General features: G+C 51.3%; 1 protein-coding gene across 3 annotated transcripts; it reads left to right on the top strand.

Moving 5' to 3' along the window:
- Positions 1-444: 444 nt before the first annotated feature.
- Positions 445-27,694, top strand: Tbc1d24 (TBC1 domain family member 24). Of its 3 annotated transcripts, none has more exons than XM_048331788.1 (9): positions 445-478; positions 18,345-18,445; positions 20,243-21,243; positions 22,436-22,594; positions 23,633-23,696; positions 24,008-24,103; positions 24,457-24,691; positions 25,040-25,209; positions 25,877-27,694. In XM_048331788.1, the coding sequence occupies exons 3-8, from the start codon at positions 20,279-20,281 to the stop codon at positions 25,192-25,194; spliced, it is 1,674 nt and encodes a 557-aa protein (XP_048187745.1). In that variant the 5' UTR covers positions 445-478; positions 18,345-18,445; positions 20,243-20,278; the 3' UTR covers positions 25,195-25,209; positions 25,877-27,694. The 3 variants fall into 3 exon arrangements, with proteins under 3 accessions (XP_048187745.1, XP_048187744.1, XP_048187743.1); XM_048331787.1 differs by lacking the exon at positions 445-478 and adding an exon at positions 653-938 and having other exon boundaries at positions 20,246-21,243; XM_048331786.1 differs by lacking the exon at positions 445-478 and adding an exon at positions 653-938.

Genomic DNA, 27,694 nt, shown 5'->3' with positions numbered 1-27,694 from the left:
TCTTTTTCGGCCTGCTGTGTCTCAGTGCAGCTGTTGTTCTCTACCGGGTCTCCGAGCCTAGACCTGGGGGTTCCTGGGCACAGGTCCCGCCCCCTGAGCCCCTCGCGCCCCTTCTCTGCCAGCGCCAGCCCGAGCTTCGAGGACGCGCGGTTCGAGTCCACAAAGACCGGGCCAGGAGGCACTCTGGTGGACAGCCATCACGGTGGTGGAGACCCGCGGCGTGGCCCTAGGCCGAGCTCCGCAGCCCGGAACCGCTGGCGAGCACTCACGCCCGAGCAAAGAACCGCAGCCAGCGCATGCTCCCGCCTCGGGCGCCGCCGGGCGCCAACGCGCATGCCCAGACCCGACTTGGCCTAGACGCGGGGACTAGGGTGGGCGGCCGGCGGCGCGTGTCGGGGGGCGGGGCCGTGTGCGCGCGTGCGCAGGAGCGGGCTGCATACCGCGCGGCGGACTGAGGCGAGCGGCGCGGCGCGCGGAGGTGGGTGCGCGGCGGGGGCGTGGCGGCCGGGCGTGGGCTCTGGGGCGGCCGGCCGGCCGGGGGAGGGTGCGGGCGCCGCTGTCACCGCGCGGGGGCCGGCCGTGCGGACGTGCCGGGGGAGGCGACCCGGACCGCGCTTGAGACCTGACTGCGGGGGCATTGGGGCGAAGGGGGCTCCGGAGCCAGGGGCTATGGGCGCGGGCGCGTGACGCGGGCCTGGGACCCGGGACCCGGGACCCTTTCGGGCAGGCCGGGCCCCGCCCGCCGGTCAGGCCCCAGGCGTAGTGTCGTCGCAGAGAGTCACATCTCTGTGTCACTCTTTCCTGGGGCGCTTTCCGTCTCCACCGGGTAGGAAATCGTCTCTGGACTGTGGGAGATTGCAACAGCTGCTCAGATACCTTCTGCCTCCGAGACCCGCAGCGCCCTCCCAGGATGGCACACCTGCCCGCCTGACGCCTAGGTACCTTTAGCTCTGTCCAGCGGGGTCCTCTTGATGCTGGCAGCCGCTCTTACCTGGGCAGCAGCTTACCAGGCCATGCCCTTGGAGATGGAAGTGAGCAGCATGGTTCTGTGCTCCAGGAGCCTTGAGTGGCACTGCTGGAGGGCAGAACTGGCACCACCAGGGGTGGCCTGTACTTGCCAGGCTCCTCGGGGGCAGGGGTGCTGGCGCCTGGGCACAGGTTTTCCTTGGTGACCTGGTACAGTGTGGAAATAGTGCTGTGGGGCCTCTAGGATTAGGAAATGCTGAGCTGACTTTAAAGGCCAAAGGTTGTCTATGTCACCTGGATACTGTGCAGGTGGAGGTTAGCTGTAGTGGCTGTGAGGTGACTGTCTCTCTCCAGCAGCCTAGTTTCCTAGACAAAAGGCGTCTACCTACCTTTCCAGGGTGGGTAGAAGTGCTGGAAGATGCTTTTCTTTATTACACTGTGTTTGCTCTGGAGTCAGCTGGTAATTTCCAGGCAATTTGCAGTTATTCCATAATTTGGCATGTGTTATCATTTTGTCTACTTGAGAGCAAAGGCTATGTTTCACGTTCTATATTCAGTCCATAGTACGACCTTATAAATGTTTGTTCATTTGTATTGAAGATAAGTGAATAGTCTGTCTGTCTGTCTCTCTCAATTTAAGAAAAAAAATGAACTGAAATGAGAAATGATCCAGAAATCTCAAAGATTTTACATTTACCATTCATAGCAAGCAGTATGGCCACAGCCAGCACTTATTTTCTTTTTTAATTCTGAGGGTTGATCCTCAGCTAATCTCCTTGGTATTCAGATGAAGCCTTTATGGGAAGTTCTTATTGGGTATTTAAAATCTTGTTTGTGAATGGGGCTGGAGCCAAGTCATGTCCATCTTTGTGTCTCCCTGTCCACCATTACCTGGTATAGGGTGGACCAGGTTCTCCCTAAAGGTTGTTGAAAGGAATCAAGGTTCTGTTGTGGTGATGATGTTAACTTGAAGACTGGTGCAGTGGCTTTCAGCTGGATTAAGGGTGACCTTCTGGGATGCAGAAGTAATCTAGTAATCTGGGTAGGGTTTTCATAACAATAATAAAATTTACCCCCTGTGTCTGCAAGTTCACCTGCAGGAGGGCCTTGCTAGCTGTACCTAACCACGCCTGTCAGGACTGTCCAGCAGGTCTGTGACCTTGGGCACACAGTATTGCTCCTACTTCTCATTAGATATTGAGCCAACCTCAAAAGGCATAGTGAAGTGTTTGCTTCTGGATGGTTGCTGATTTCAAGTACATAGAACAATGAAACAGGTTGTAAAAAAAAAAAGTATTTAAAGTTTACCCTGTTCAATGTTTTACCTTTTGAGCATACCTTTTCTGTTATGACAACTCTGAGAATGGAAGAAGCCCTTTTCAACTTGAAGCAGTAATTTTAGTGGCTGTTTGCAGCCTTCACTTTCCAAATGGAGATAATATCAAAGAAACAAAACCTCAGGCCTTTTACTAAGAACCAGCCTGAATTCATCGTCCAATGAGTTTCTTTCATTTATTTATTGACTTCATATGAGGAGGCACTGTGCTGAGGATACAGCACTGAGTGAGATTTGGTCTCTACCCTCAAGTTGCTTACAGAGAGGTGAGGAAACAGGCACAGGAATGTGTGCTAGTAGTTGTTTTAAGAATGGTGGACAGAGCATCCTGTGGTGTAAAGGGATTAACATCCAGTTAGACAGTGGTGGGGAGAAGGCCTTGAAGCTTCATTTTAAAGGATAATCAGGAAGGGGAGAACGTGTGAGAGAGAAACTTCCAGACAGGAACAACATGTATGAAGTAACAGAGCCATGGTTCCTACCTTCAGCTGTTGGAAAAGGATAGTAGAGAGCTCCAAGGAGAAGAAAGGGAGGGGAAGGTAAGGAGTTAGGCTAGTAGCACACTGGGAAAGGCCTTGAGTTCCAGGGCCCAAGAATTTGGTGAAATTGTGTCTTTTTTTTTTTTTTTTGCCAGCCCTGGGGCTTGAACTCAGGGGCTGGGCACAAGCTTCTTTTTTTTTTTTTTCTCAAGGCTAAGCACTCTACCACTTGACGCACAGTGCCACTTCCGGCTTTTTCTGTTTATGTGATACTGAGAAATTGTACCCAGGGCTTCATGCATGCTAGGCAAACGCTCTACCACTGAGCCACATTCCCAGCCCCAGGCCCAAGAATTTGGTACTCTTAAATAGTATGTCCTTAAGACATCATAAATTAAGAAACAAAAGCTGGGCACCATCGGCTTGTGCCTATCATGCTAACTACTTAGGAGGTTGAAATCTGAGAATCTGTTTGAGGCCACCTCAGACAGACAAATCCTTGAGACTTTTGTCTCTAACCAGTAAAAAGTCATTAACAAGGTGTGGCTCAAATGATAGGGCACTAGCCATGATTGGAAAAAGCTGAGTGAGCATAAGGGGCCTTAAGTTCAAGCCCTAGCATAGGCACAGAAAAAAAAAAAAAAGAAGAGAACAGAAGGCTAATTGATTAACTATTGCCTTGGTGGATGCAGGTAGGTTTGGGAGCTTTTTCTTTGTGTTACAAAGACCCAGTTTGTGTCACAGAGGGATATCAAACACTAAAGATATAAACTGCAATGGTTCCTTTGTCCTTCTGGAGACTTTATTGTCTCACCTGTGTTTACCTTTAGGGAAACCTCTAGATTAGGGATCACTTATCTCAAAATCCAGCATTTTTTAAACTAGAGATTAGTCTTGCAAGAGTATTCTCACAATGAGAATTTGGGGGAAGGAAGGGTGAAACCCTTCTCAGGCCCAAGGATCCACAGTTGTAGAATTCTTAGCAATGCCTTGCTTTCCCTCCAGAACCCCTTGCTGGTAAGGCAAGCAGGACTTTGGAAAGAATGGACTAAGGGGGGCTGGGGATATGGCCTAGTGGCAAGAGTGCTTGCCCCGTATACATGAGGCCCTGGGTTCAATTCCCCAGCACCACATATATAGAAAATGGCCAGAAGTGGCGCTGTGACTCAAGTGGCAGAGTGCTAGCCTTGAGCAAAAAGAAGCCAGGGACAGTGCTCAGGCCCTGAGTCCAAGCCCCAGGACTGGCCAAAAAAAAGAATGGACTAAGGGTAGATATCTGGTGTTCACCCTCCAATCTTTTCTCACTCTGGGGGCCTCCTTGGGCAAGGATGAGGAAAAGCTGACACTGCAGAGTATGCCTCTATCTGTGCACAGTTTAGAGCACTCGCTTTTAGGTGTGTGTAAGCAATGGTGGTTTCCCTCCAGACACAGGGGGCATGCTCAAATGGCTGAGCAGCTTAAACTATATTTCTAACTATATCTGAAACTGTGTTTCTGCCTGATCCTTACTTCTTTTAGTTTTGTTTCGGTTTTGGTTTTGTTTGTTTGTTTTTGAGACAGAGCCTTTCTCTATAATCTAGGCTGTCCTCAAACTTGTGGATCCTCCTGACTCAGCCTCCCAAGTGCCAGTGTGTACCATCACAAATGCTTGTTACAGTTATAATTGGGTGCTACACACTCTTCTATTGTTACCAATAAAAGCCTGTTGACTAAGTGTAGCTTGTTCCTGGGCCCCACCAAAAGCTCCTTTCATCTCTTTCCTACTAGCCTTTCCTTCAGTCATTTTGCTTTTGACCCCTAATTACCTTGCATGGTTCCTTTTCTAGCAAAGATCCTTCTAGCCTTCCTATCTTGGGAACCTGTAGACCTTAGAAGGATCAAGTTGTGGCATGGGGAAGATGCCTCACTCCTAGCCTTCAGGACACTGTCCCTTGGTGAAAGCACAGAGACTCCCAGGCCCAAAGGCTTCTTCAGCCTGTGAGCTGGACTGTAGAATGATTTTTTAAAAATCTGAGCCCAGTTGTGCTCACTGGCCTGTGCCCATAAATAGCGCCAACTCCAAGTGGGTTGTCTTTTGTAGCCCAGTCCTTTGCCCATGTTGTCTCTATCACTTCCTGGGACTAAGGATTCCTTATTCTTCCTTACTGTTCAGGTTCCATCTGGGGCAAGCATTGGCTCTAGAAATCCTTTCCTGAACCCCTTTTCCTTGGGGGTGGGGGGCGGAGGGGGTGTCCTGTCCCTTCCAATCATAGCACCTGCCCTTTTAATTGACATAGTACACTGTCCTGAGCCAGGGCTCACTAAAAGCTGGGGCGAGGCCTTGCCTCTCTGTCCTCCAGCCCTGGCACCCTGGCATGCAGGAAGCATTCTGAATACCTATTAAAATGATTAAGCCTTCAGGACTCCATCCCAGGAGGCTGTCTGGCTTCCTCTGAAGGTGCATGCTAAGGACTTGCCATGTGCCTGGTTTTCCACAGTTACATCTGTCTCACATAACTTACTTGGAACTCAGATCCATCAAAATTCTAGTCCTGGGGCTGGGAATGTGGCTTAGCAGTAGAGTGCTTGCCCAGCATGCATAAAGCCCTGGATTTGACTTCTTAGCACCACAGAAACAGAAAAGGCTGGAAGTGGTGCTGTGGTTCATGTGGTAGAGTGCTAGCTTTGAACAAAAAGAAGCCAGGGACAGTGCTCAGGCCCAGCTTTCGTTTGTTTGTTTTGTTTTTTTGCCAGTCCTGGGGCTTGAACTCAGGGCCTGAGCACTGTCCCTGGCTTCTTTTTGCTCAAGGCTAGCACTCTACCACTTGAACTACAGCGCCACTTCTGGCTTTTTCTATATATGTAGTGCTGAGGAATCGAACCCAGGGCTTCATGTATATGAGGCGAGCACTTTACCACTAGGCCATATTCCCAGCAGGCCCAGCTTTCAAGCCCCAGAACTGACAAAAAAAAAAAAAAAAATCTGGTGCTGTCGAGTTTTGGCTGCATTCTCTCTTTTCCACAGATTCTTATTCTGTGTCCTGGGATGTGTTTTTCCTGACCTGCTGTTGGGAAAACTCTTTGAGTTCAGACAATGAAAGATACTGAAAGAGCAAGGTCTCATTCCAGCTACTGTGAGCAAGCCAGACCAGTCTTGAGAAAAGGTGTTCTTCCCAAGAAAGAGACACAGGAAACTTGGAAGTTATTCAGAGTGGCTAGCCAAGCTTGAGCCTCAAAGGCCCTACTCAGAATTGGCCGGGGGGGGGGGGGGGGGGAGGCGCTCAGTCACCACTATACCACTAAGCTCTGCCCTTGAACTTCCAGTCCTAGAAGGCAGGCCAGCTGGCCCATGGTGCTGTGACTAACACCTCATTAATGGTTACATCCCTGATGTACCTGGCATGTGCCTGCTATTGTGTGCCACCAGTAAAGTGCCCACTATCAAGTTCCCTGTAGCCAGATATTTATTTGGTTTTGTTTTTTTGCCAGTCCTGGGGCTTGAACTCAGAGCCTGAGCACTGTCTCTGGCTTCTTTTGGCTCAAGGCTAGCACTCTGCCACTTGAGCCACAGCACCACTTCTGGCTGTTTCTATATATGTGGTGCTGAGGAATCAAACCCAGGGCTTCATGTATACGAGACAAGTACTTTACCACTAGGCCATATTCCCAGCCCTGTAGCCAGATATTTGGTAGTCACTGTGGGGTGCCAGTCACCATGAGCATTTGGCAAATTCCTATGCTCTGCTTCATCCTGGAAGGGAGCAATCCACCTTGCCTTCCTGTCTTGTGAAGCTGCTACTGGGGAAGGTCACTGCCTAGGACAAGCTGGCTAGTGCTGTCTGTTGTGATTCAGCCTTCACAATTAAATTTCATCTTGGGCTCAAGTTATTTGCAATTTTTCTTGAGTTGCTACCTGTTTCCTCCTCTGGCTTCCCACTTGCCAGGACACACTGGATGTAATATGGCCCTTAAGGAGGGAAGTCACAGTCCAGTATAAGAGTGAGACATGGAAGCAGGTCACTGCAACAACTCAATGCTCCAAGAATGGAAACATGTTTGGATAGGAAGGCACCAGCCTGGAGCTTACTGAAGGAGCTGGGAAGGAGGGGTGATTGGAGTGACTGAAAGAAAGCGGGAAGGGATGGTGTGTTCTGCTTCACCTTCTCCCCACAGGGACATTCCTTTTGCGCCTTGCATGTCCTGGGTATAACACCACTGGCCTTGTGCTCCTGAGCTGTGGTAGGAGGGGCAGGACTGGGGACAGGACAAGTCTCAGGAGGGCTGCCATGGGCCAAGCCTTGAGCACAGCGGGAATGCTGGGAGTTGGAGCTGAGTTGCACTGGAGTCATGTGGAACATGGAGGTCGTGAGACACCTAGGAAGCCACGGGAGGCAGGGGACTGACACTCACATGGGATCTCCTGGGCCAGAGGAAGCCAGATCCCTACAAAATGACATTGAAGAGCCAGGCGCTGGTGGCTTACGCCTATAATCCTAGCTACTCAGGAGGCTAAGGATTGTGGTTCAGTCAGGGCAGGAAAAGTCCATGAGACACTTATCTCTAACCACTAGAAGACTAGAAGTGGCTCTGTGGTTCAAAATGGTAGAACCACAGTCTTGAGACAAAGAGCTCAGGGAACAGCACCCAGGCCCTCTTCAAGCCTCATGACATTGAAGAGATGGGAATGAGTGCAGAGCTGGAGCAGTGAGCAGACACCTCACCAAGGAGAGCCCACAGAGTGTCAAGAGATAAGAACTTGAGGTCTCTGTTCTGCCTGGCAGCCATTGGAAGTACGCAGTGGAGCTCTGCTGGAAGGAGTTGGGTGGAGCCTGCTGCTGTCAAAATGGAGAGGCAGAGATAGAGTAGAGCCTGGCCTGCCTGTCTCAGGGAGCATTAATGGGACAGGGAGTCCACAAGGTGTTCCTGGACTTGGGCTGATGGCAGCTGTGGAGATGCAGATAAACAGCCAGACTGGAGAGGAAGCTCCTGCCTGGCAGCCCAGCTCCCTCTTCCCCCCCACCCCCAGTCCTGCAGCAGTGATCTGGAATCCAGGAACGCCTGCAAGGGTGATGAAGGTGAACAGAGAAGGCCTCTGGGTAGCACCAGGGGCCAGCCCTGTCTGTGCAGGTCCTGGGAACATGTGACTCGGTATTCCTTTCACCCCTCTGAGGCTTGAGTATAGGCATCAAGAAGTATGCTTCGGCCTGGCTTGCTTGTGCCAGGCACAAGGGGACAGGAGGGATGGAAACTGAGGCTTGACATATTGGCCTAGACTGAGCTTCAAGGAATAAAGAGGGAGAGACTTCTGGGTGCCAGTGGCTCATGCTTGTAATCCCAGCTACCCAGGAGGCTGAGATCTGAGAATTCAAAAGCCCATCAGGCTCTTACCTCCAATTGACCACTAAGAAGCTGGAGGTGAAGGTATGGCTCAAGCATTGGAGTGCTAGCTTTGATCACAGATGCTCAGAGATAGCACACAGGCCCTGAGTTCAAGCCCCAGAACTGGAGAGGGGGGGGGAGAGAGAGAGAGAGAGAGAGAGAGAGAGAGAGAGAGAGAGAGGATGGCCTATGGAATGTCAAATTCAGGGTAGGACAGGTGGTACTGAGAAAGGATATTAGGAGAGTGGGGCTATTTGTGAACCTCTGACTGGGTGTGGTAAAGAGCTAGAGACAGAAAGGCTTTCCAAGCTGGAGGGTCCAGAGAGCTTGGGCCTAGCTGCTTCCTGTGCTCTCCTGGCAGAGGGCAGCACAAAGAGGAAGACATGGGCCCACAGAGCTCAGATGGGGAGGCAGAGTACCAGGAGAGCCCAGAGAGGGAAGGAGGAAGAAGAGTAACCCTCAGGGAGAAGATGGGGGGAGGGGAGTTGCTGTATAGGAGTTCACCTCTTGAGAAGGAAAATGATGGTAGGGGTCCTGGGATTAGCGGTTAAAAATGGCAGAGTAGTAAGGCAAGAGGTGGGAAGGCCTGTGGTTAGCCACTGCATTGCCACTTACAGGGGAGGTTCTCTTCAGTAGTGGGGGCTCAGTGGGGTTCCAGAATCTAGAGGAGTGTTCTCAAAACATGCTGATGAGGATGCAGGACCTCTTTGACCCTGATGATGGTGCATGGGAAAGCCCAGGATGGTGCCCACCCCCTGCAGTGACCAAGTGGTCAGCCTGCCCCAGACACCTCCTGAATGAATGGAACAATGCTAAGGGCTGCTGCCCCTGGATCCACTTTCCAGGCTGCCAAAAACAAAACAAAACAAAACAAAAAAACAACAACAAAGAACAGATCTCAAATAAAAAGCTTGACTGCTTCCTTGCCTCTGTGCCTTATGCCCTGGTGTCCGTCGCTGATAGGATGAAGGTAGAGCCTCTCAATGGAACAAGGGCCTTTGTGATTTGTCCTCCCTACTACACAAACACACACTTGGGGGAGGTGAGCTGCTCTGGTCAGCAGGTCTTCCCTGCTGCCAACTGTGCTGGCCCTTTACCCGGAATGCCCACCCCACTCCCATCGCCATGCAGACTCCAATGCTGTGTAATCCCCTCTGAGCATGGCTTCCCGAACCTCCACCGGCTCTTCTAGCTTTGGCCTGCTCCTACATTCTCCACCCTTTCTACCTTCATGTGCCTACAAATCTGTTTTTCCACCAGTTCTGCCAGGTATCTTATTTCTGTATCTGCTATACCTAGCTTGGCTCCAGGGACTTCGTAGGTATTGAGAAGGTTCTGGAAAGAATGGATGCAGCTTGCTACTATAATCCTAGCAACTCAGGAGGCTGAGATTTGAGAATCAAGGTGTGAAGCCCGCATAGATAGAAAAGTCCACATGACTCATTTCTAAGTAACCAATAAAAAGCCGTAACTGGAGGCATGGCTTAAGTGGTAGAGTTCCAGCTATAAGTAAAAAAGCCAATAGAACTAGAAGCCCTGAATTCAACACCTACTACTAGCACGGGAGAGGGGGGGAGTATGGAGTGGACACATGAGACCTTTGGCTCCTTTCTCTCAATGCTCAGTGTCCTAAGCTATGCCAGGACCAGGTCCTGGCAGGGAGAGGATAGGCATCTGCTCTTATTACCACCATCGCCACCTGCCCAGGATTCCTGACAAGGTCCTGAAGTTGATTGTGTCTCTGGAATGTCCAGTGGGTCTTGGGGATGGATAAAATGTGCCCCTGCCCTCTCTGTGACTGGTAGATAGGAAGGATGGACCCTTGAGAGGAAGGTTCTAAGAGGGTGTGATCATCATCTGCTATTGAGTGCTAGTCACCCCCTCTGCCCTTGTCCCTGCCACCTGTGACCTGTTCCATGGCTACTTCCATGCCCCATCCCCAGCCATGGCCTCTCTGGCTGTCCAGTGTGCTCCTCTTACCCGCTCCCTCCCTGCCTCTGGGAAAATATGCCTTTAGATTATCGCCACACATACCAGTACCTCTTCTCTGTGCACCTGCCCCTGTTCTCCTGCCTGAACACCCTTCTAGACTCTCTTGCCATTGGCACCTGTACTCTCAGCCACCAAATATGCCCTCCCCCGCCATTCTGTACTCGACCCACTCCCTGGGGCATCCCTGGCACTCTAAGTATCTTCTTATCAGGGATCAAAGTCATCTGTGGTAATGACTGTGTCCTCTTCATCCCTAGACAGCACACCCTGGGGCTGGAATGGGGCTTCCAGGCTCTCTGTCTGACCCAGTAGGCATGGTTTGTGCCCAGTAGATGTTGAGGGCCTCTGGGTTCACCTCTGTCTCCTTAACTGTCTGCTTATTCTGCCTATGGAGACCAGTGGGCACCAATGGTGCTCAGCAAGGCTGAAGAGCAGACACAGGCAGGCTTTGAGTCCCCATAGGAACCTTCCTGAGAGGAACGCATGCTTCTCTCTCACTTGCCTCTCCCTGCCCCCTCTTTTTGTTGTCAGTTGTTCCTGTGAGTCAAGGTTTCCTACATGCTCAGGCTAGAGCATTTACTTCTTCCATTCTCCATTTCTGCCCACTGTCTGCTCCTGTACTCTGGGAACATACGTAGGGATTGCTCAGGCTGCCAAACAAGAGCTGAGCTGAGCAGCAGCAGATACTACTGCCTGCGTGTGGCATAGGGACTAAAGCTCAGCCAGGCAGGGCCCAGGTCCTGGTCAGCCTGCTCCTGTGGTACCAGTGGGGGTGGATATGAATTGGAGTCTAGGGTACTTCAAACATGAATCTTAGAAAGCATGAGATCCCTTTGGGAAACTCTAGTAGACTTCAGTCTGGTGGCACGGCCTTGACCTTTCCCTGCTGTCTGTATGTACAGGGCCCCTCCCTGCCCCTAGGGCATCATGGGAACAAGCCACTGTTGATAGGCCAGCTGGGCCTTGCCCACACTCTGAACTGACCTAGCACTTGCATGAGTACCCTCCCTGGCTGGCAAGCCACTCACTTCTTAGCTCGACTTTTCCTCCCTTCTCTGGTCCTCATCCTAGGCCACCTGGGAAGATCTCCTCTCCCCTTCCTTCTCCCCTTCTCCCCTTTTCCCCTTCCCCCTCTTCCCTTTCTCCTCTCCCCTTCCCTTCCTTCCCCTTTTGTTCTGTCCTGTCCTCTCCTCTCCTCGTGTTCTTACTCTAATCTTTGTCTCTCAAGTAGCTAGAGTAACAGTCTAGAATAACAGTCGTTAAAAAAAAAAAAAAATAGAATAACAGTCGTGAGCCACCATACCTGCCACTAGGAGGATTTTTTCTTTTCTTTTTTGTCAGTCATGAGGCTTGAACTCAGGGCCTGGGCACTGTCTCTGAGCTCTTTTGCTCAAGTCTAGTGCTCTACCACTTTGAGCCACAGCTCTACTTCTGGTTTTCTGATGGTTCATTGGAGATAAGTGTCTCATGGACTTTTCTGCCCAAGCTGGCTTTGAAATGGTGATCCTCAGATCTCAGCGTAGGGAGATTTTTCTAAATGCTTGTCTGAAGTGTCATGTACTTAACCTTTCATTCTTCCCCTTACATGGGCACACTACCTGCTGCCTCTCATGCCACCCCATCCCCTTATCACTGCTCTCAAGGCCCTAACGCACTGTTGTTGCCCTGCCCTGTAGGTCTGTCCTTCCGCACTCTGTCGCAACCCCATCCCAGGCCAACCCTATATGTCTCATAGACCTGGGGTACCACCACCCTCTGCAGTTCCGGTGCTGAGTCAGTCCCTTCCTCAGTGTTCCTGGCACCTCGCCCCACCCCCCACCCCCCATGTGCATTTGTGGTGTGAGTCTCCTCCACAACCACTGTTACTCTGTCTTATCTCCAGGGCCCAGCCTGAGGCAAACAGGAAAGAGGCCACACTAGAAGTTTGTAGAATGAATAATGGTTTGGGGAAAAGGGAGCCATGGTTGTTGGCACCTCTGCTCCCTGTGACCAGGAGAGTCAGCCAGGAAGGCAGGCTCAACACCCAGTGTGGTGGGTGTCAAATGTAATCACCAAGTCTAAATGTGAGGCTGTGTGTCACATGGGACTGAGTTTGTTTTCAAATCCAACTGCTGGGGAAAATTATGTTCTCTCTGCTGAAGAGATGAGAAAGCAGAGGTCTCATGACTGCCTGGCCCTGAAGCAGTGTTTATTGAGAAATGAGTCCTGAGCTTGCTGAGGAGGGAATTGGGGCAAGGCTAACCAGGGTAGCCTAGCCCCCTTATCAGAGGGGAGCAGTGACCTTGGGGAAGGTTCATGGGCCCTACAAAGTCTGTTAGGCCAGGGTCTTCCTTCCTGTGCTGAGCACCCTCAAATACCACTTTGTATCCCACTATCAGAGAGTGTGTGTGTGTGTGTGTGTACCAACGCTGGGACTTGACCTCAGGGCCTGGGCACTGTCCCTGAGCATTTTTGCTCAAGGCCAGCACTCTACCATTTAAGCCACAGCTCCATTTACAGCTTTCTGGTGTTCAGAAAGGGAATGAGTTTCACAGACTTTCTTGCCTAAGCTGACTTAGAACTTCATTCTTCAGGTTTTAGCCTCTTGAGAAATAGGGATTACAGGCATGAGCCATGGATGCTTGGCGCTTGCTGTCCTTATTTGTAAAGGGGAATAAATCCTCCACCATCAGGCTCTCCTCCCAGTTGAAGGAGATGGACCATGAAGCTAAATTACTGGGCAGCCAGGCTTAGTGGAATTTGTTCTGTAGCTACTGAGGATGTGGGTGACGTGGGTCTCTTGTGCAGAGGCTCCATCTGCATGGTCCCAGGCATCTTCCGCCTACTCTCCACACCGAGGCTGGCCTTTCTCGCATCTATTTTCTTTCCACCCACCCACCCTCCTGGCCAGAAATCTCCATGAGCACCACACACCTGTTGGAACAAAGCCAGCCAGTGTCAGTGGAGCTTGGCTGCCTCCAGACCCAGCCAGCACTGACTACCTTCCTTTTCTTGGGCAAACAGCAGAGGGGCCATTGTGGAGGACAGATTCTGAATTTATTTCAGCTGCCCAGGCCGGGTGGGGGAGGTTGACTGAAATGTCTTAGTAATGCTCCACTCCAGAGAAGGCTGGCTTCTTCCTCCCCAACCTCCAACGGAGGAGCCCTTTAAAGACTCTCTAAACCTTCTAGTTCACTCTTAGAACCCAATACTATGCCCGTGGCCAAAGGACAAGTGCTCCTGTGACAGACTGGGGACAGCACCTAGAGAAGTTGCCCCACACAGCAAGAGTCCTCATTTCTGCGCCTAGGGTTTGGCTCAAATGGTAGAGTGCTTGCTTAGCAAGCTTGAGGCCCTAAATTCAATCCCTAGTATCACAAATAAATAAATATATAATTCCATTGTTTTGTTTGGTTTGATCAATCATGGGACTTGAACTCAGGGCCTATGCATTGTCCCTAAGCTCTTTTGCTCAACACTAGCATTATATCACTTTGAGCACCACTTCTAATTTTCTGGTGGTTAATTAGAAGTCAGAGTCTCATGGAACCATGATCCTCACGTCTTAGCCTCCTGAATAGCTAGGATTGCAGGCATGAGCCAGTAGTGCCCGGCCTATATTTTTGTTGTTGTTTATTTGTTTTTCCTTAAAAAGAAACAAACTTGTTTTTACCTACTTTTTCTTTTGCTGGTTTGAACTCAGGGCCTTGCATTTACTTGGCTTGCTTTCTCAGCTAGCATTCTACTTCTTGAGCCTTTAGCCCAGATTCTTTGTTGATTATTTTAGAGATAATCTCATGGAGTTTTCTGCCTGGGCTGGCTTCAAGCTGAGATCCTCCAGATCTGAGCCTCCTGAGTAGCTAGGATTACAGACTTGAGCCACTACTACTTATTCTCATTTCATTTTATTTATTTTGCCAGGCCTGGTCTTGAACTCAGGGCCTGAGCACTGTCCCTGGCTTCTTTTTGCTCTAGTCTAGCACTCTACCACTTGAGCCACAGTGTCACTTCCAGTTTTTTCTGTTTATGTGGTGGTAAGGAATAGAACCCAGGGTTTCATGCGTGCTAGGCAAGCACTCTACCACTAAGCCACATTCCCAGCCTTGTCTCTGGCTTCTTTTTGCACAAGGCTAGCTAGCACTCTAACACTTGAGCCACAGTGCCACTTCCAGCTTTTTCTTTATATGTGGTGATGAGGAATTGAACCCAGTGCTTCATGCATGCTAGGCAAGTACTCTACCACTAGGCCACGTTCCCAGTCCTCTATTCTCCTTTTAAATAAATATTTGCTTCTCTTCTTCTGCAGGCACACTGAGCTCTTGAATGGATACACCAATAGACGCAGAGCTCACTGGAGGAGCTCACAGAGTGAGGGAGAGGAAGTGGCAGGGTAGGAAAGCAAGGCTGTTAAGAGCAGTGCTTGGGGAATCCTCATCAGAACTCAGTCCTCACGGCCTGTGGGAGAACTGCCTGGCTGGCCCCCACACTGCTTCTCTCCACAGGACTCCCTGGTCATTGGCCCACAGGGTATCACTCTGAGGTGCTCCTGTCTATCAAGTTCCAGGCTGGGGACCTGAGGGGTAGTCAAAACTGAGCAACACTGGGACATCTGAGTAGACACACTGATGAAGTGCATCCTATATATTGTTTTTATCTTCACAACAGAAATACCAGTTGGATCACATACTTCTCTGCTTCCCACTGCATGTAGCAAAATCTGCAGATTCTTTCCTGTGCACCACCACCAGGGCTGGTGGTGCTCGCCGTCCCTCTCATGCACACTCTGCTGCACCATTCTCTCCATGGAACCCATGGAACTTGTCCCTGCCTCAGAGCCTTCACACCTGCCCTGCATGCTGTCTCTGGCTCTCCTTGCTCAGCTCTTCCCCAGCTGCTTTCTTCTCATCACTCCAGGCTCCATGTCATTTCTGGAGACCCTCAGTGAAGTAGCTGTCCCCTGGCAGACACGGCTTGTGGAATCCTCACCATCTGAACCTTGTGAGTCAGCAGCTATAGAGTAGGATTTTTCCTATATCACTTATGTACAAAAATATTTTATGGGGCTGGGGATATGGCCTAGTGGCAAGAGTGCCTGCCTCATATACATGAGGCCCTGGGTTCGATTCCCCAGCACCACATATACAGAAAATGGCCAGAAGTGGCGCTGTAGCTCAAGTGGCAGAGTGCTAGCCTTGAGCAAAAAGAAGCCAGGGACAGTGCTCAGGCCCTGAGTCCAAGGCCCAGGACTGGCCAAAAAATAAATAAATAAATAAAATTTATGGGAAATAACTGTCCTGGACCCATTTTAGATGTCTTATCCACTGGGCCCCCAAAACATCCTTCTCTTCTTGTTGAGGCATGGAGAAGGAAAAGGATCATGACACATGGGGTCCCTTTACATCCAGCATGTTCCCAGATATTTTTTCCCACACCAAATACCATTCTGTGTCTGCTTCTCCTGGAAGGAACTCTGCAGAATATAGGCATCTCTTTTGGAGATTCAAGTTTAATATTCAACCTGAATCCAGGGTTCGTTGAGTGAAGGCTGGTGCTGCTCTGCACAGCTCCCATTGTGGTGATGACTGTGTTTGTTGCACAGAGCAGGAATGAGTTCTTTCTGCCCACACAGGATGGTCCTGGGCTGGCTTGAGAGGTCTGTGAACCCAGAATGGAGAGTTCAGATGTGGTACACTGAGCTGTGCTGTCCATGGTGGCTGTGAGAGGCAGGCTGTCCTGCTGACCTCTTCAGAGCCAGGGAGAAGTGGACACCCTCACTGCTGTCCCTCCCATGACAAAGTGACTTCCATAGATACCAGCTAGATGCTGTCTGCTGAGGAAGAAGGGACCCTCCAGGCAGCAGGCCTGGTCCTGCTGTGGGCAAGGCTTTTCCAATGGGATATACTAAAATCAAATTAATATGATTGTAATGCTTATTAGAAAACCTCCATTTTTCTTTTGTTTTCAGTACTAGGAATTAAATCCATAGACTAGAACATGTTCACTACACTACCACTGAGGAACAAACAACCCCAGACCCAGAAAACTTGTTTGTTTGTTTTTTGCGCCAGTCCTGGGCCTTGGACTCAGGGCCTGAGCACTGTCCCTGGCTTCTTTTTGCTCAAGGCTAGCACTCTACCACTTGAGCCACAGTGCCACTTCTGGCCATTTTCTGTATATGTGGTGCTGGGGAATTGAACCCAGGGCCTCATGTATACGAGGCAAGCACTCTTGCCACTAGGCCATATTCCCAGCCCAGAAAACTTGGTTTTAATGAATGTTTTCTATAGGAAAGCCTCTGTAAAGCTATCAGCGAGTATAAGCTTGAAACACTGAAAGTGTTGCACACCTTGCTCATGGAAACGTTATACACAATAACTAAGAGGTGGGTGTAACCCGTGTCCACTCACAAATGGTAACCAAAATATGATTGCTCCATAGATGGAGTATTACTGGGCCTTTATTTTATTTTGCCAATCCTGGGGCTTGAACTCAGGGCCTGAGCACTGTCCCTGGCTTCTTTTTGCTCAAGGCTAGCACTGTACTACTTAAGCCACAACACCACTTCCAGCTTTTTCTATATATGTGGTGCTGAGGAATCAAACCCAGAGCTTCATGTATGCTACACAAGCACTCTATCACTATGCCACATTCCCAGCCCCTTACTGGGCCTTTAAAGGATGGGAATTCTGTGACCAATTATGGCAGTGTGTGCCTGTCATCCCAGCACCCAGGAAGGAGTCTGAGGCAGGGTGATGGAGGGTTTGAGGCCAGCTTGGACTACACAGAGAGGCTCTATGTCATCCCTCTACTCCTTCCCCCCAGAAAAAAAAGGAAAAGGAGGGGCTGGAATATGGCCTAGTGGCAAGAGTGCTTGTCTTGTGTACATGAAGCCCTGGGTTCGATTCCCCAGCACCACATATATAGAAAACGGCCAGAAGTGGCACTGTGGCTCAAGTGGCAGAGTGCTAGCCTTGAGCAAAAAGAAGCCAGGGACAGTGCTCAGGCCCTGAGTCCAAGGCCCATGACTGGCAAAAATAAATAAATAAATAAGGAAAAGGAAATTCTGCTATTGGTTATAGCATGGATTAACTTTGAAGTCATTTTGATAAGAGAAATCAGTCAAAAAGACAAACAAGCCGGGTGCCAGTGGTTCATACCAGTAATCCTAGATACTCAGGAGATTGAGATCCAAGGATCATGGTTCAAAGCCAGCCAGGCAGGGAAGTCTATGAGATTCTTATCTCCAATAAACTACCAAAAGGCCAGAAATAGGGCTGTGGCTCAAGTGGTAAAGCGCTAATCTTGAGCCAAAAAAAAACCTCTCAGGGACAGTAGCCAGGCCCTGAGTTCATGCCCCAAGACCAGCACAGGAAAAAAAGGTGGGAGGAGGGAAAGTTGGAGAAAAACGAGGTAAGGATAACAATGTTTGACAAGAAATGTACTCATTACCTTATGTGTGCATCTGTGACCCCTCTGTATATCACCCTGACAATAAAATTATTTTTAAAAGACAAATATTATAATGCACTCATACAAGGTACCTTGAACAAATCCATGAGGACAAAAATTAGAATAATAGTGAGCTGAGCTTAGTATCACACACCTGTAATCCTAGCAGAAGGAGGCTGAGGCAGAAGGATCACATGTTCAAGGCCAGCTTAGGCTATAAAGAGAAACCCTGTCTTAAAAAAAAAGAGAGAGGAAGGAGGGAAGCAGAGGGAGGGAGGGAAGCAGAGGGAGGGAGGAAAGCAGAAAAGGAAAGGGCTGGAGGAAAGCAAGAAAGGAGGAGGAAGAAAGGAAGACAGGAGAGAAAAGAAGGGAGGAAAGAAGGCAGGAATTACCATTTAAGAAGGAAAGCTCCAGGCTGGGGATATGACCTAGTGGCAAGAGAGCTTGCCTCGTATACATGAGGCCCTGGGTTCGGTTCCCCAGCACCACATATACAGAAAACGGCCAGAAGTGGCGCTGTGGCTCAAGTGGCAGAGTGCTAGCCTTGAGCAAAAGGAAGCCAGGGACAGTGCTCTCAGGCCCTGAGTCCAAGGCCCAGGACTGGCCAAAAAAAAAAAAGAAGGAAAGCTCCACTTTGGAAAGTGAGAGTGGGTGGCCATAGTTGCACAGCAACATGAAGGTACTTAGTACCACACACAAAACTCCACACCAAGATGCTTTCTCGGGACAGTGCTACACTACAATTATTTTGTAATTCTTTACTTTTTCTTTTATTCTATTTTCAGGTGAATGTTCTAGATGCAAGAGAAACCAGAACAGTGTGATCATTTACCAAACGCACTGAAGCTGTCTTGTGTGACTTCTCTAGACTGTGCTGGGCAGAAAGGTTAGTGTGCTGTGCATGGGAGAATATTGTGCTGCGTATGCAAAACAGTGGCCTTGGGCCAGGGTAGGTGTTAGAGCTCGCTGTCCAGACTCTCAAGTAGCACATGGCCAGAATCTGAACAGCTTCCCACATGGCGAGCCAGCACCAAACCCCAAAACTGGTTCGGTGGACCCAGAAATGTCTGGTTCTGAAGCTGGCACATTGTTATTTCTTAGCTTCCCCTAAATGATTGTGTCTGGAATTATCTACCTAGAACCTAGCTTTCAAGCGGGCAGGTTCAGAAAGTTAGGAGCTGACTTCACAACTCCATCTGACACTGGAGTGAAGCAGGCTCATGGCCTTACCACAGCTGCTTGGGCACTCCTGGCCTCACGGGCTGGAAGGAGGCATCACCTGCAGTCTCCTCCTGCTCCTTCCTTTTTGAATAGCTGTCAGACCACGGGTGATGTTTGGAGCCTTGGAAGATCTCCCCACGTGGAGAGCTGTTTGTAGCAGGGTTAAGCTTTTGAAGCCTTCCAGGAACTCAGTCCAAGCTTCTTACTCAGAACCATGGGGAAAGTTTACTGTTAAGAAGTTCATAAGGACTTCTTAGAACAGCCACTTTTTTTTTCATTCTGCTTTTGCAGCCTTGGGGTTTGAATTCAAGGACTTGTGCTCACAAAGAAAGTGATCTACCACTTGAGTCCTGGCTCCAGCCATACCACTTACTTTTTTACTCAGGACCTGAGCACTGTCCCTGGCTTCTTTTTTTTGGGTCAAGGCTAGCACTCTGCCACTTGAATCACAGTGCCACTTCTGGCTTTTTTTTCCCCTTATATATGTGGTGATGAGGAATCGAACCCAGGGCTTCATGTATAGGAGGCAAGCACTCTTGCCACTAGGCCATATTCCCAGCCCCACCACTTATCTTAAATGGAAGCCTCCCTAGTACTTTATAGAGAGTACTATGCTGGCTGGTGACTCATACCTGTAATTCTAGCTATCAGGAGGCTGAGATCTGAGGATCGCAGTTCAAAGCCAGCCCAAGCAGAAAAGTCCATGAGATTCTAATCTCCAGTTAATCACAGAAAAGTCCAGAAGTGGTGCTGCGGCTCAAGTGGTAGAGTGCTAGCCTTGAGTAAAAAGCTCAGGCCCAGAGTTCCAGCCCCAGGACTGGCAAAAAAATTTTTTAAAAAATTTTTTAAGAAAAAGTACTTTGGGCTGGGGATATGGCCTAGTGGCGAGAGAGCTTGCCTCGTATACATGAGGCCCTGGGTTCGATTCCCCAGCACCACATATACAGAAAATGGCCAGAAGTGGCGCTGTGGCTCAAGTGGCAGAGTGCTACCCTTGAGCAAAAAGGAAGCCAGGGACAGTGCTCAGGCCCTGAGTCCTAGGCCCAGGACTGGCCAAAAAATAAAAAAAGAAAAAAGAAAAAAAGAAAAGAAAAAGTACTTCAGGCTGGGGATATGGCCTAGTGGCAAGAGTGCTTGCCCCGTATACATGAGGCCCTGGGTTCAGTTCCCCAGCACCACATATATAGAAAATGGCCAGAAGTGGCGCTGTGACTCAAGTGGCAGAGTGCTACCCTTGAGCAAAAAAGTGCTCAGGCCCTGAGTCCAAGTCCCAGGACTGGCAAAAAAAAAAAAAAAAAGAAAAGAAAAAGTACTTCTTAGAAATAGGAAGCAATATCTTAAAAATGTGACTTTTTTTGGATGCATATGCTTCAGTCTTACAGGGTCTGGGAAGGTAGGCAGGTTAGCAGGAAAGCTCTAGAAAGGGGACTGGGTGATTTAACCACTCCATTCTCATTCCTGGCAGCCCCGGGCCTTTCTCCCAGGCACACCAGGCACCATGGACTCCCCAGGGTACAACTGCTTTGTGGACAGGGATAAGATGGATGCTGCTATCCAGGACCTGGGGCCCAAGGAACTGAGCTGCACAGAGCTGCAGGAGCTGAAGCAGTTGGCGCGCCAGGGCTACTGGGCTCAGAGCCATGCCCTTCGGGGAAAAGTGTACCAGCGCCTGATCCGGGACATCCCCTGTCGCACAGTCACGCCGGACGCCAGCGTGTACAGCGACATTGTGGGCAAGATTGTGGGCAAGCACAGCAGCAGCAGCCTGCCCTTGCCTGAGTTTGTGGACAACACACAGGTGCCCACCTACTGCCTGAACGCCCGGGGTGAGGGGGCTGTGCGCAAGATCCTCTTGTGCATCGCCAATCAGTTCCCCGACATCTCCTTCTGCCCTGCTCTGCCGGCTGTGGTGGCTCTGTTGCTGCACTACAGCATCGACGAGGCCGAGTGCTTTGAGAAGGCCTGCCGCATCCTGGCCTGCAATGACCCTGGCAAGAAGCTCATTGACCAGAGCTTCCTGGCCTTTGAGTCGTCTTGCATGACGTTTGGGGACCTGGTAAACAAATACTGCCAGGCAGCCCACAAACTCATGGTGGCTGTGTCCGAGGATGTCCTGCAGGTCTACTCAGACTGGCAGCGCTGGCTGTTCGGGGAGCTGCCCCTCAACTATTTTGCCCGGGTCTTTGATGTCTTCCTAGTTGAAGGCTACAAGGTATTGTACCGAGTTGCTCTGGCCATCCTCAAATTCTTCCACAAGGTGAGAGTGGGCCAGCCCCTTGAGTCAGACAACGTGAGACAGGACATCCGCATGTTCGTCAAGGACATTGCCAAGACAGTGTCCCCTGAGAAGCTTCTGGAGAAAGCTTTTGCCATCCGCCTCTTCTCACGCAAGGAGATCCAGCTCCTGCAGATGGCCAATGAGAAAGCGCTGAAGCAGAAGGGCATCACCGTCAAGCAGAAGAGGTAGGCAGGCCTGGGGCTGTGTGTGCATGCATGTGTGTGTGCACACGTGCACATGCGTGTATGTATGTATGTGTACACACATGTATGTGTGTGCATGTGTGTAGCCTCTGGTAGCCTGCAAGGGGTCTACACAGGAGTGAACAGCTTTGGTGCAATGCATCTTCGAGGTCTGAACATGAGCTCATCCTGCTGATCTCTTGGTCTGCTTCTGGCCATCTGTCCACCTGGCCCCATGAGGATAGAAAGACATTAGAAAGCAGGAAGAGCTTTCCTGGTTATGGCCAGAATGAGACACACTGGGGCTTGTCTTTGGGGACCAAGGCCCATGGCTGAGAGGGAAGGTCAGAAGATCCGGCGGGGCCGGGCAGGCTCCAGGAGTCATGTAGCAGCAGTCCCTGTTCCACCCTCCAACTCCAGGCTTCTTGGCTGGTGGTTGTCACAGCCCCTTGCTTGGTGTGGCCTCCCTGCCCTGAATGCAGCCCCTGGGGAACAGGGCTGGGAGACTGGTACTGGTTCACAGCCAGTGCTGGGATGGTGCTGTAGGCATGACTGTTGGCATGGAGTTCTCTTTCTCCTGGGCCACAGAAAGTGTGATCAGGGATTAGTACCCACCACTAACCTTTCCTTGTCTATTTTATTTTTCTTCTCCGTGTCCGTTGCTTCCTCCTGTTTTTCAGTGTCTCGCTTTCTAAAAGGTAGGTCTGAAACCACACCTCCACACCTGGCTTCTCTGCTTTCCTGCTGTCCCACTGTGAGCTGGCTGCTTGCTGTTTCTCAGGGCCTGGCTGGTTCTCATGGGCTGGCTTCCACTCACTGCCTCAGCCTGACCCAGGCACTGTTCATCTGTCTGTCTTGTCTGTCTCTCTGTCCTTTTTTCTGCCTTGGTTGTGCAATCTGCTGGTGCTTGGCTAGCCCTGCAGCACTCTCCTTGCCAGAGCTATAGTCTGTCTTGATTAATGAGAGAAAAGTTGCTTTTGTTATCTTCCTATCCCCTCTTTGTAGCAGGGGGCGGGGTGAGGGGAGAGAAGGGGGAACTCCATCCTGTTTGGCACCTGGAACCAGGCTGTAAACCTGGCCGGAAAGTGATATGTCCCCTTGAGCTTAGTTGCGAAGAAAGGCTCTGGGTCCTCAGGGTGGGTGTGTGGTCAGAGTGTTGGCACTGTGGGGACTGACTTCTCCCTACTCTCCACAGGCAGTTTGTTCACTTGGCTGTCCACGCAGAGAATTTCCGCTCAGAGATTGTCAGCGTGAAGGAGATGAGAGACATCTGGTCCTGGGTCCCAGAGCGGTTTGCACTCTGCCAGCCCCTCCTTCTCTTCTCCTCGCTGCAGCACGGGTACAGCCTGACCAGGTGAGGCTCTGGAGTCTCAGGGAAATCACATGATGCCCTCAAGCACATCCTGCCTGCCACCTCCAGGAGATCATGGGGTGACCAGATTCCAGGAGGTCATAGGGATGACTAGAAATGAGTCTTTGAGCCTCAGGCTCGAGTGAGCCTCAGCCTCCTCTTATGGGGCCTGAGAATATAAAGCCCTTTTTCTGGGCTTCTGTTATTCCAGGCTGCCCAGACTTTGAAGGTCATTACTGCATACACTACAGCTCAAGAGAAAGTAGGGGAAGAGGTAGCGTTCCCCCTCGGGCGCACATGGGATAGAGGGGAGAACTAAATGGGACAATGCCATCACCTCCTAGCTCCTCTCACTCTCTCCACCCCCTCCCCTGTGTGGGTCTCTGGCTTGGCAAGGGGTGGATGGGTGGGGGAAGGGCTGTTTGAGAGGCTGAAGCTGTGTCAGCCCTGGCCTGGTGACTCTCCAGTAGCCACCCGTGTGTTGTTCTGATAGGGGTTTCCCCCAGGCCCACTCCCTGCCCTCCCACCCCCAGGGCAGCATGGCCAGGTTCCGTCAGTATTCAGCACTTCAAGTTTCAGGTAAGTTAGTCACAAACTCTGCTTGTGACCTGGCAAGGGTGGTGCAGGCGGAATGGCCCAGTCCCTACCCTAGCTCCCATCTGCAGCCACCATACAAGCATTTTAGCATAGCTGGAGCCATGTCACCCAGTCCACAGGGACACTAGCCAAGCCTGGTGTGCCAGGCTGCATGGACGTGTGCTTTCCTTAAGCAAGGACCTGTTCCTCTGGTTCTTGCTTGCCCGGAGCACCTGGTTCTGGGCTGTGCCCACAGGGGAACATGTGCTGTGAGGCTTCTCCCTCACCACACCAGGGCAGGTGCCAGGGTGGCATCAAGGTGTGAAGATGCACACAAGATGGTTAGAGGAACAACACAGTTCCCGGGCTCTTGGCTTTCTCAGCCTTGGGGCGGAGAGTCTGTGGAGGCTGGCAGCAAGTGGTGGAGAGGGGATGCAGAGTGGCATGTGTGGTCTCTGCCTCCAGGTTCTACTTCCAGTGTGAACGGCATGAGCCCACCCTCCTGCTCATCAAGACCACACAGAAGGAGGTGAGGAAGGCCCAGAGGGGCCAGGGGACCTGGTCTCCATGTGAGTTTGCAGCTGGCTGGGCTGACACCACAATCTCAGTGTGGACATGGTCCATACAGGGAGCTTAGTCTTGAAATTGAGGGCCTCTGGGTGAGACGAACATTGGGTGCATCTCTGAACTCAGCCCTCTTCCCCACCTGCCTTGCTCTTGGTGGGGAGCTATAGCACACAGCACCCTTCAGCTGTGACCTGTAATTGTCCCTAGCAGGCGTGCACAGAGGAACATTGCTATGGGCAGGTTGCACAGCCTTACCCCAGCCTTCCTTCCCAGGTGTGTGGCGCTTACCTGTCAACAGACTGGAGTGAGAGAAATAAGTTTGGAGGCAAACTCGGCTTCTTTGGGACTGGAGAATGCTTTGTGTTTAGGGTAAGTGGGGCTGAGCACAGGACTCCCAGTGTATGCCCAGGGGCCTCTGCTCGGGAGCTCTAGTACCTGCACTCTGGCACCCCAGCTTATGTGGCCTTGGCTTATTTCTATTGTAGCAGTCCCTGCAGAGGGTGACCTCATTTTCTTCTAGTCCTTAATGCTTAACACCTTCAGAGTCCCGCAAACCAGCATGGCCCAGCTACCTACGTGATGCCATCTCCCCAGCCCCTGGCCCAGGCCTGGCCCACAGCAGATTTGTGGAATGGAGATGGGCTAGGGCTTGTTGGGAGGGGCAGAAGGTGCCCAGCGGGTTGTCACATGCCAGGAACTCATGCTTCCCCGTTCACCCTCAGCTGCAGCCAGAGGTGCAGCGTTATGAGTGGGTGGTCATCAAGCACCCCGAGCTGACCAAGCAGACAGCATCCTTCCTGTCCTCAGAGACTACTGCCACTCCCTCCCCATTCAGCCACTCCATGTCTTCAGACCCTGCTGACCGGCTCTCCCCATTCCTGGCTGCTCGGCACTTCAACCTGCCCTCCAAGACTGAGTCCATGTTCATGGCTGGGGGCAATGACTGCCTCATCATCGGTGGGTGCCTGGGCCTGGCCGGTCCTGGGAAAAAGGCCTGGGGGGTGGTGGGTGGTTGAAATCCCCATGTCCAGCCACCACCAACCCTGGTGGCAGAGGTCTTACCTGAGCCTTGATGATAGCAACAGAAGAGGCCCTGTGCTGATAGGGAGACTAAGCAATAAAGTTGGGAGAAATGGCCTGGACAAGCCAGGGAGGTGTGGGGGTGTGTGGGGGGCAGGGTTGGAGGTCAGTAGTGGTTTTAGGGCAAGGAGAGCTGGATTCACATCAAAGGCTGGGCTCATGGCATCGGGGTGGGGGGGAGTGGTGCTGGGACACAAAATAGCCACTGACCTTAGCATCCCACAGGGGGAGGAGGTGGCCAGGCGCTCTACATCGATGGAGACTTGAACCGGGGCCGCACAGGACACTGTGACACATTTAACAACCAGCCCCTGTGCTCTGAGAACTTCCTCATCGCTGCCATAGAAGCCTGGGGCTTCCAAGACCCTGATACCCAGTGATGGCCTCTGATGATGGTGACTGAGCTGCGGCTGTGGGGAGATGGGGCATGGGCCAGGAGAGTAAGACCCCACACACACACGGGGTGGGCAGCTTTGGCTTACAGTGTGGGCATCACAACCTTGCCTGGTCAGGCCTGACTGCTTTGTCTGTCCCTTGAGTGACCAGATTCTGTGTGAAAGCTCAAGAGGTGCATAGCCACACTCTAGCCCTGCCCAGAACCTGCGTGGAGAGCATAGGGTGCTTCTACCCAGGTCCCTGGCTCTCTGTGGAGGTATCCTGTACCCCAGCTTGAGCCTGGGAGGTGAGAAATATGTTGTAGTCCCTGAGCCTAATTCGCCACCTGGTGGAAAACATGGGAAAAGCAGAAGGATCTTCTGCCAAATGTGGGCCGGTGTTGCCCCCCACTGGTATCTCCTGGTATTGTGGCCCTCCCACAACCTGCTTTCTGCAGGATCCCCTGGCTCACCCCTCTAGGGGGCATTTCCTCCCTATCTGACCTAGTCCCTCCTCCCCCAGCGCTTCCTTTCTGGAAGTTACCCTGCAGTGGAGGCTCCCAGACTGCCTGGGCTGTTTTGGGATAGGAGAGAGAAAAGCACTCAGCCCCCCTGTTCTACCAGACAGCGCCAGGGACCAGTGGGATGGACACCCGAGGGAACACCATTTTTCCTTGTATTTCTGCAGAGCCAGAAGCTCTTGCCAAGCCTCGCTGAGAGTCCACACCTGATGAGGTGTGTTGGGAGCAACCTTCCTTAGCCACCTGAGCAGCCAGCTTCATTGCCAAGGACCTCCTAGAGATGCTTAGACTCATGGGGTCTTCTTAGCCCTCTCTGTGGTCTGTGGCTGCTTTCCTCCCCATCCCTTCACTGCAGAAACTGGGCCACGCCCACACCCATCAGCATGGCATGCTTCCTCAGCCCAACCCCCTCCCTGCTCTTCATTGGGCCCTGCGCCCACGTCTTGCCCACACAGCAACTCTGGGACTACTCTGCTTGGACGTTTGACCTCCCTCTGTATCTCTTTCCTAGCACTGTGGCTTGCCATGTGTCACAGTCTTCTGTGTGCTGCCCTCCCCGCTCCCCTCACCCCCAAGTCCTTATGGCCTTTGGGCCACCAAGGCCTGCATTGGCCCAGTGTACCGTGGATACTGAGGGAACGGCTACCTGTGAGCACTACAGGGAGCACCACCTGGGACTCCTCACCTCCTCCTGGGGGTCTGGGATCCACAGAGGGAAGAAGGGAGAGGCAGTGACCCAACTGGCCACATGGGGGCCGCGGAGGCCTGGGTCACAGGCACAGGCCTGTGTCCTGTTGCACATGGCTGCCGCTGGCATGCCTCAGAGTTGCCAGTGCTGTCTCTGTGAATGTTCACCTCATACTCATGCCCTCTCTTCACACCCTCTCAGCAGGGTTATCGTGGCACCTGCTGGACGCAGGGCAGGAATCCCGTGTGGCTTTGGGCAGGCCTGTGAACCCACCTAAGCCCAAGTGCGTGACCTGTGAAAGGAGCCAGTCCTCCTGCCCTGCTGTACTTGAAGGGAAAATGCTGGGAGGGGGTGCCACCCCACAAAGCACTGCAGCCCTCACTGCCCCTTCCCACGTACATGCCATCCGGCTTATATACCAGACTTTGGTGTTCATTAAACACAGTCTTTGGTTTTTGTTTTGGGGGTGGGGGGTGTTTATGAGACAAGGTCTCACTACATGACCTAGGCTGTCCTCGAACCCCATTTCTTCCTGTTTCTGCTTCCTGGGAGTGCTGTGATCACAGGCGTTGACGCTTGGCTAAACACTGTCTTGTTGCATTATTAACTCCCAGGCTGAGTCTGCTATCTTCAGCCCAAGGCCCTAGGGCTTCCCTGGGCAAGCCATCATGAGAGTAACATGTGCGTTGTCCCTGTGGGTTTGAAGGCCCTTTGAAAATGAAGCCTTTCAAGAAAAGATGAGGTTAAACTGAGCATTGCTTGTGGAACTCTGCCTGGCAGACTAACACGTGAGTGGGGCTGCCCACAGAGCCCTGTGCTGGCCTTCTTAGGGCTCCAGCCCCAGAGCACCACTTGCTATTTGCACATCATAGAGGAGTTCTTGGCTGTAAAGGTATATACAAAATAGTTATTTTATTATTACATTTTTGGGCGGTAGTGTGGTTTGAAGTCAGTACTAAACACAGTACTGTGCTTGCTAGGCAGGCGCTCTACCACTTTTTGCTATAGTTATTATGAATAGAGTCTTGCTATTTTCCCAGACTAGCCTGCATTACAGCCCTCCTATTTACACTTGCCATGTAGCTGGATGACAGGTGGAGGCCAGCAAACCCACACATTTAATTAAGTTGAAGATCTCCTTTACTTTTGCCCTGCCTGCCCTCAAATTGGAATCCTTGTGTCTCAGCCTCTTCTTGGGTAACTAGGATTACAGATGTGAGCTACTGCACCTGGCTAAAAATACTCAGTTCTTTCAACTTAGTATTTTTTGTTTTGGCACCATGGGGCTTGAACTCGG

The sequence above is a fragment of the Perognathus longimembris genome, chromosome 23 (assembly GCF_023159225.1).
Source record: "Perognathus longimembris pacificus isolate PPM17 chromosome 23, ASM2315922v1, whole genome shotgun sequence".
Taxonomy (NCBI): domain Eukaryota; kingdom Metazoa; phylum Chordata; class Mammalia; order Rodentia; family Heteromyidae; genus Perognathus; species Perognathus longimembris.
This window is presented reverse-complemented; position numbering and strand designations above follow the sequence as displayed.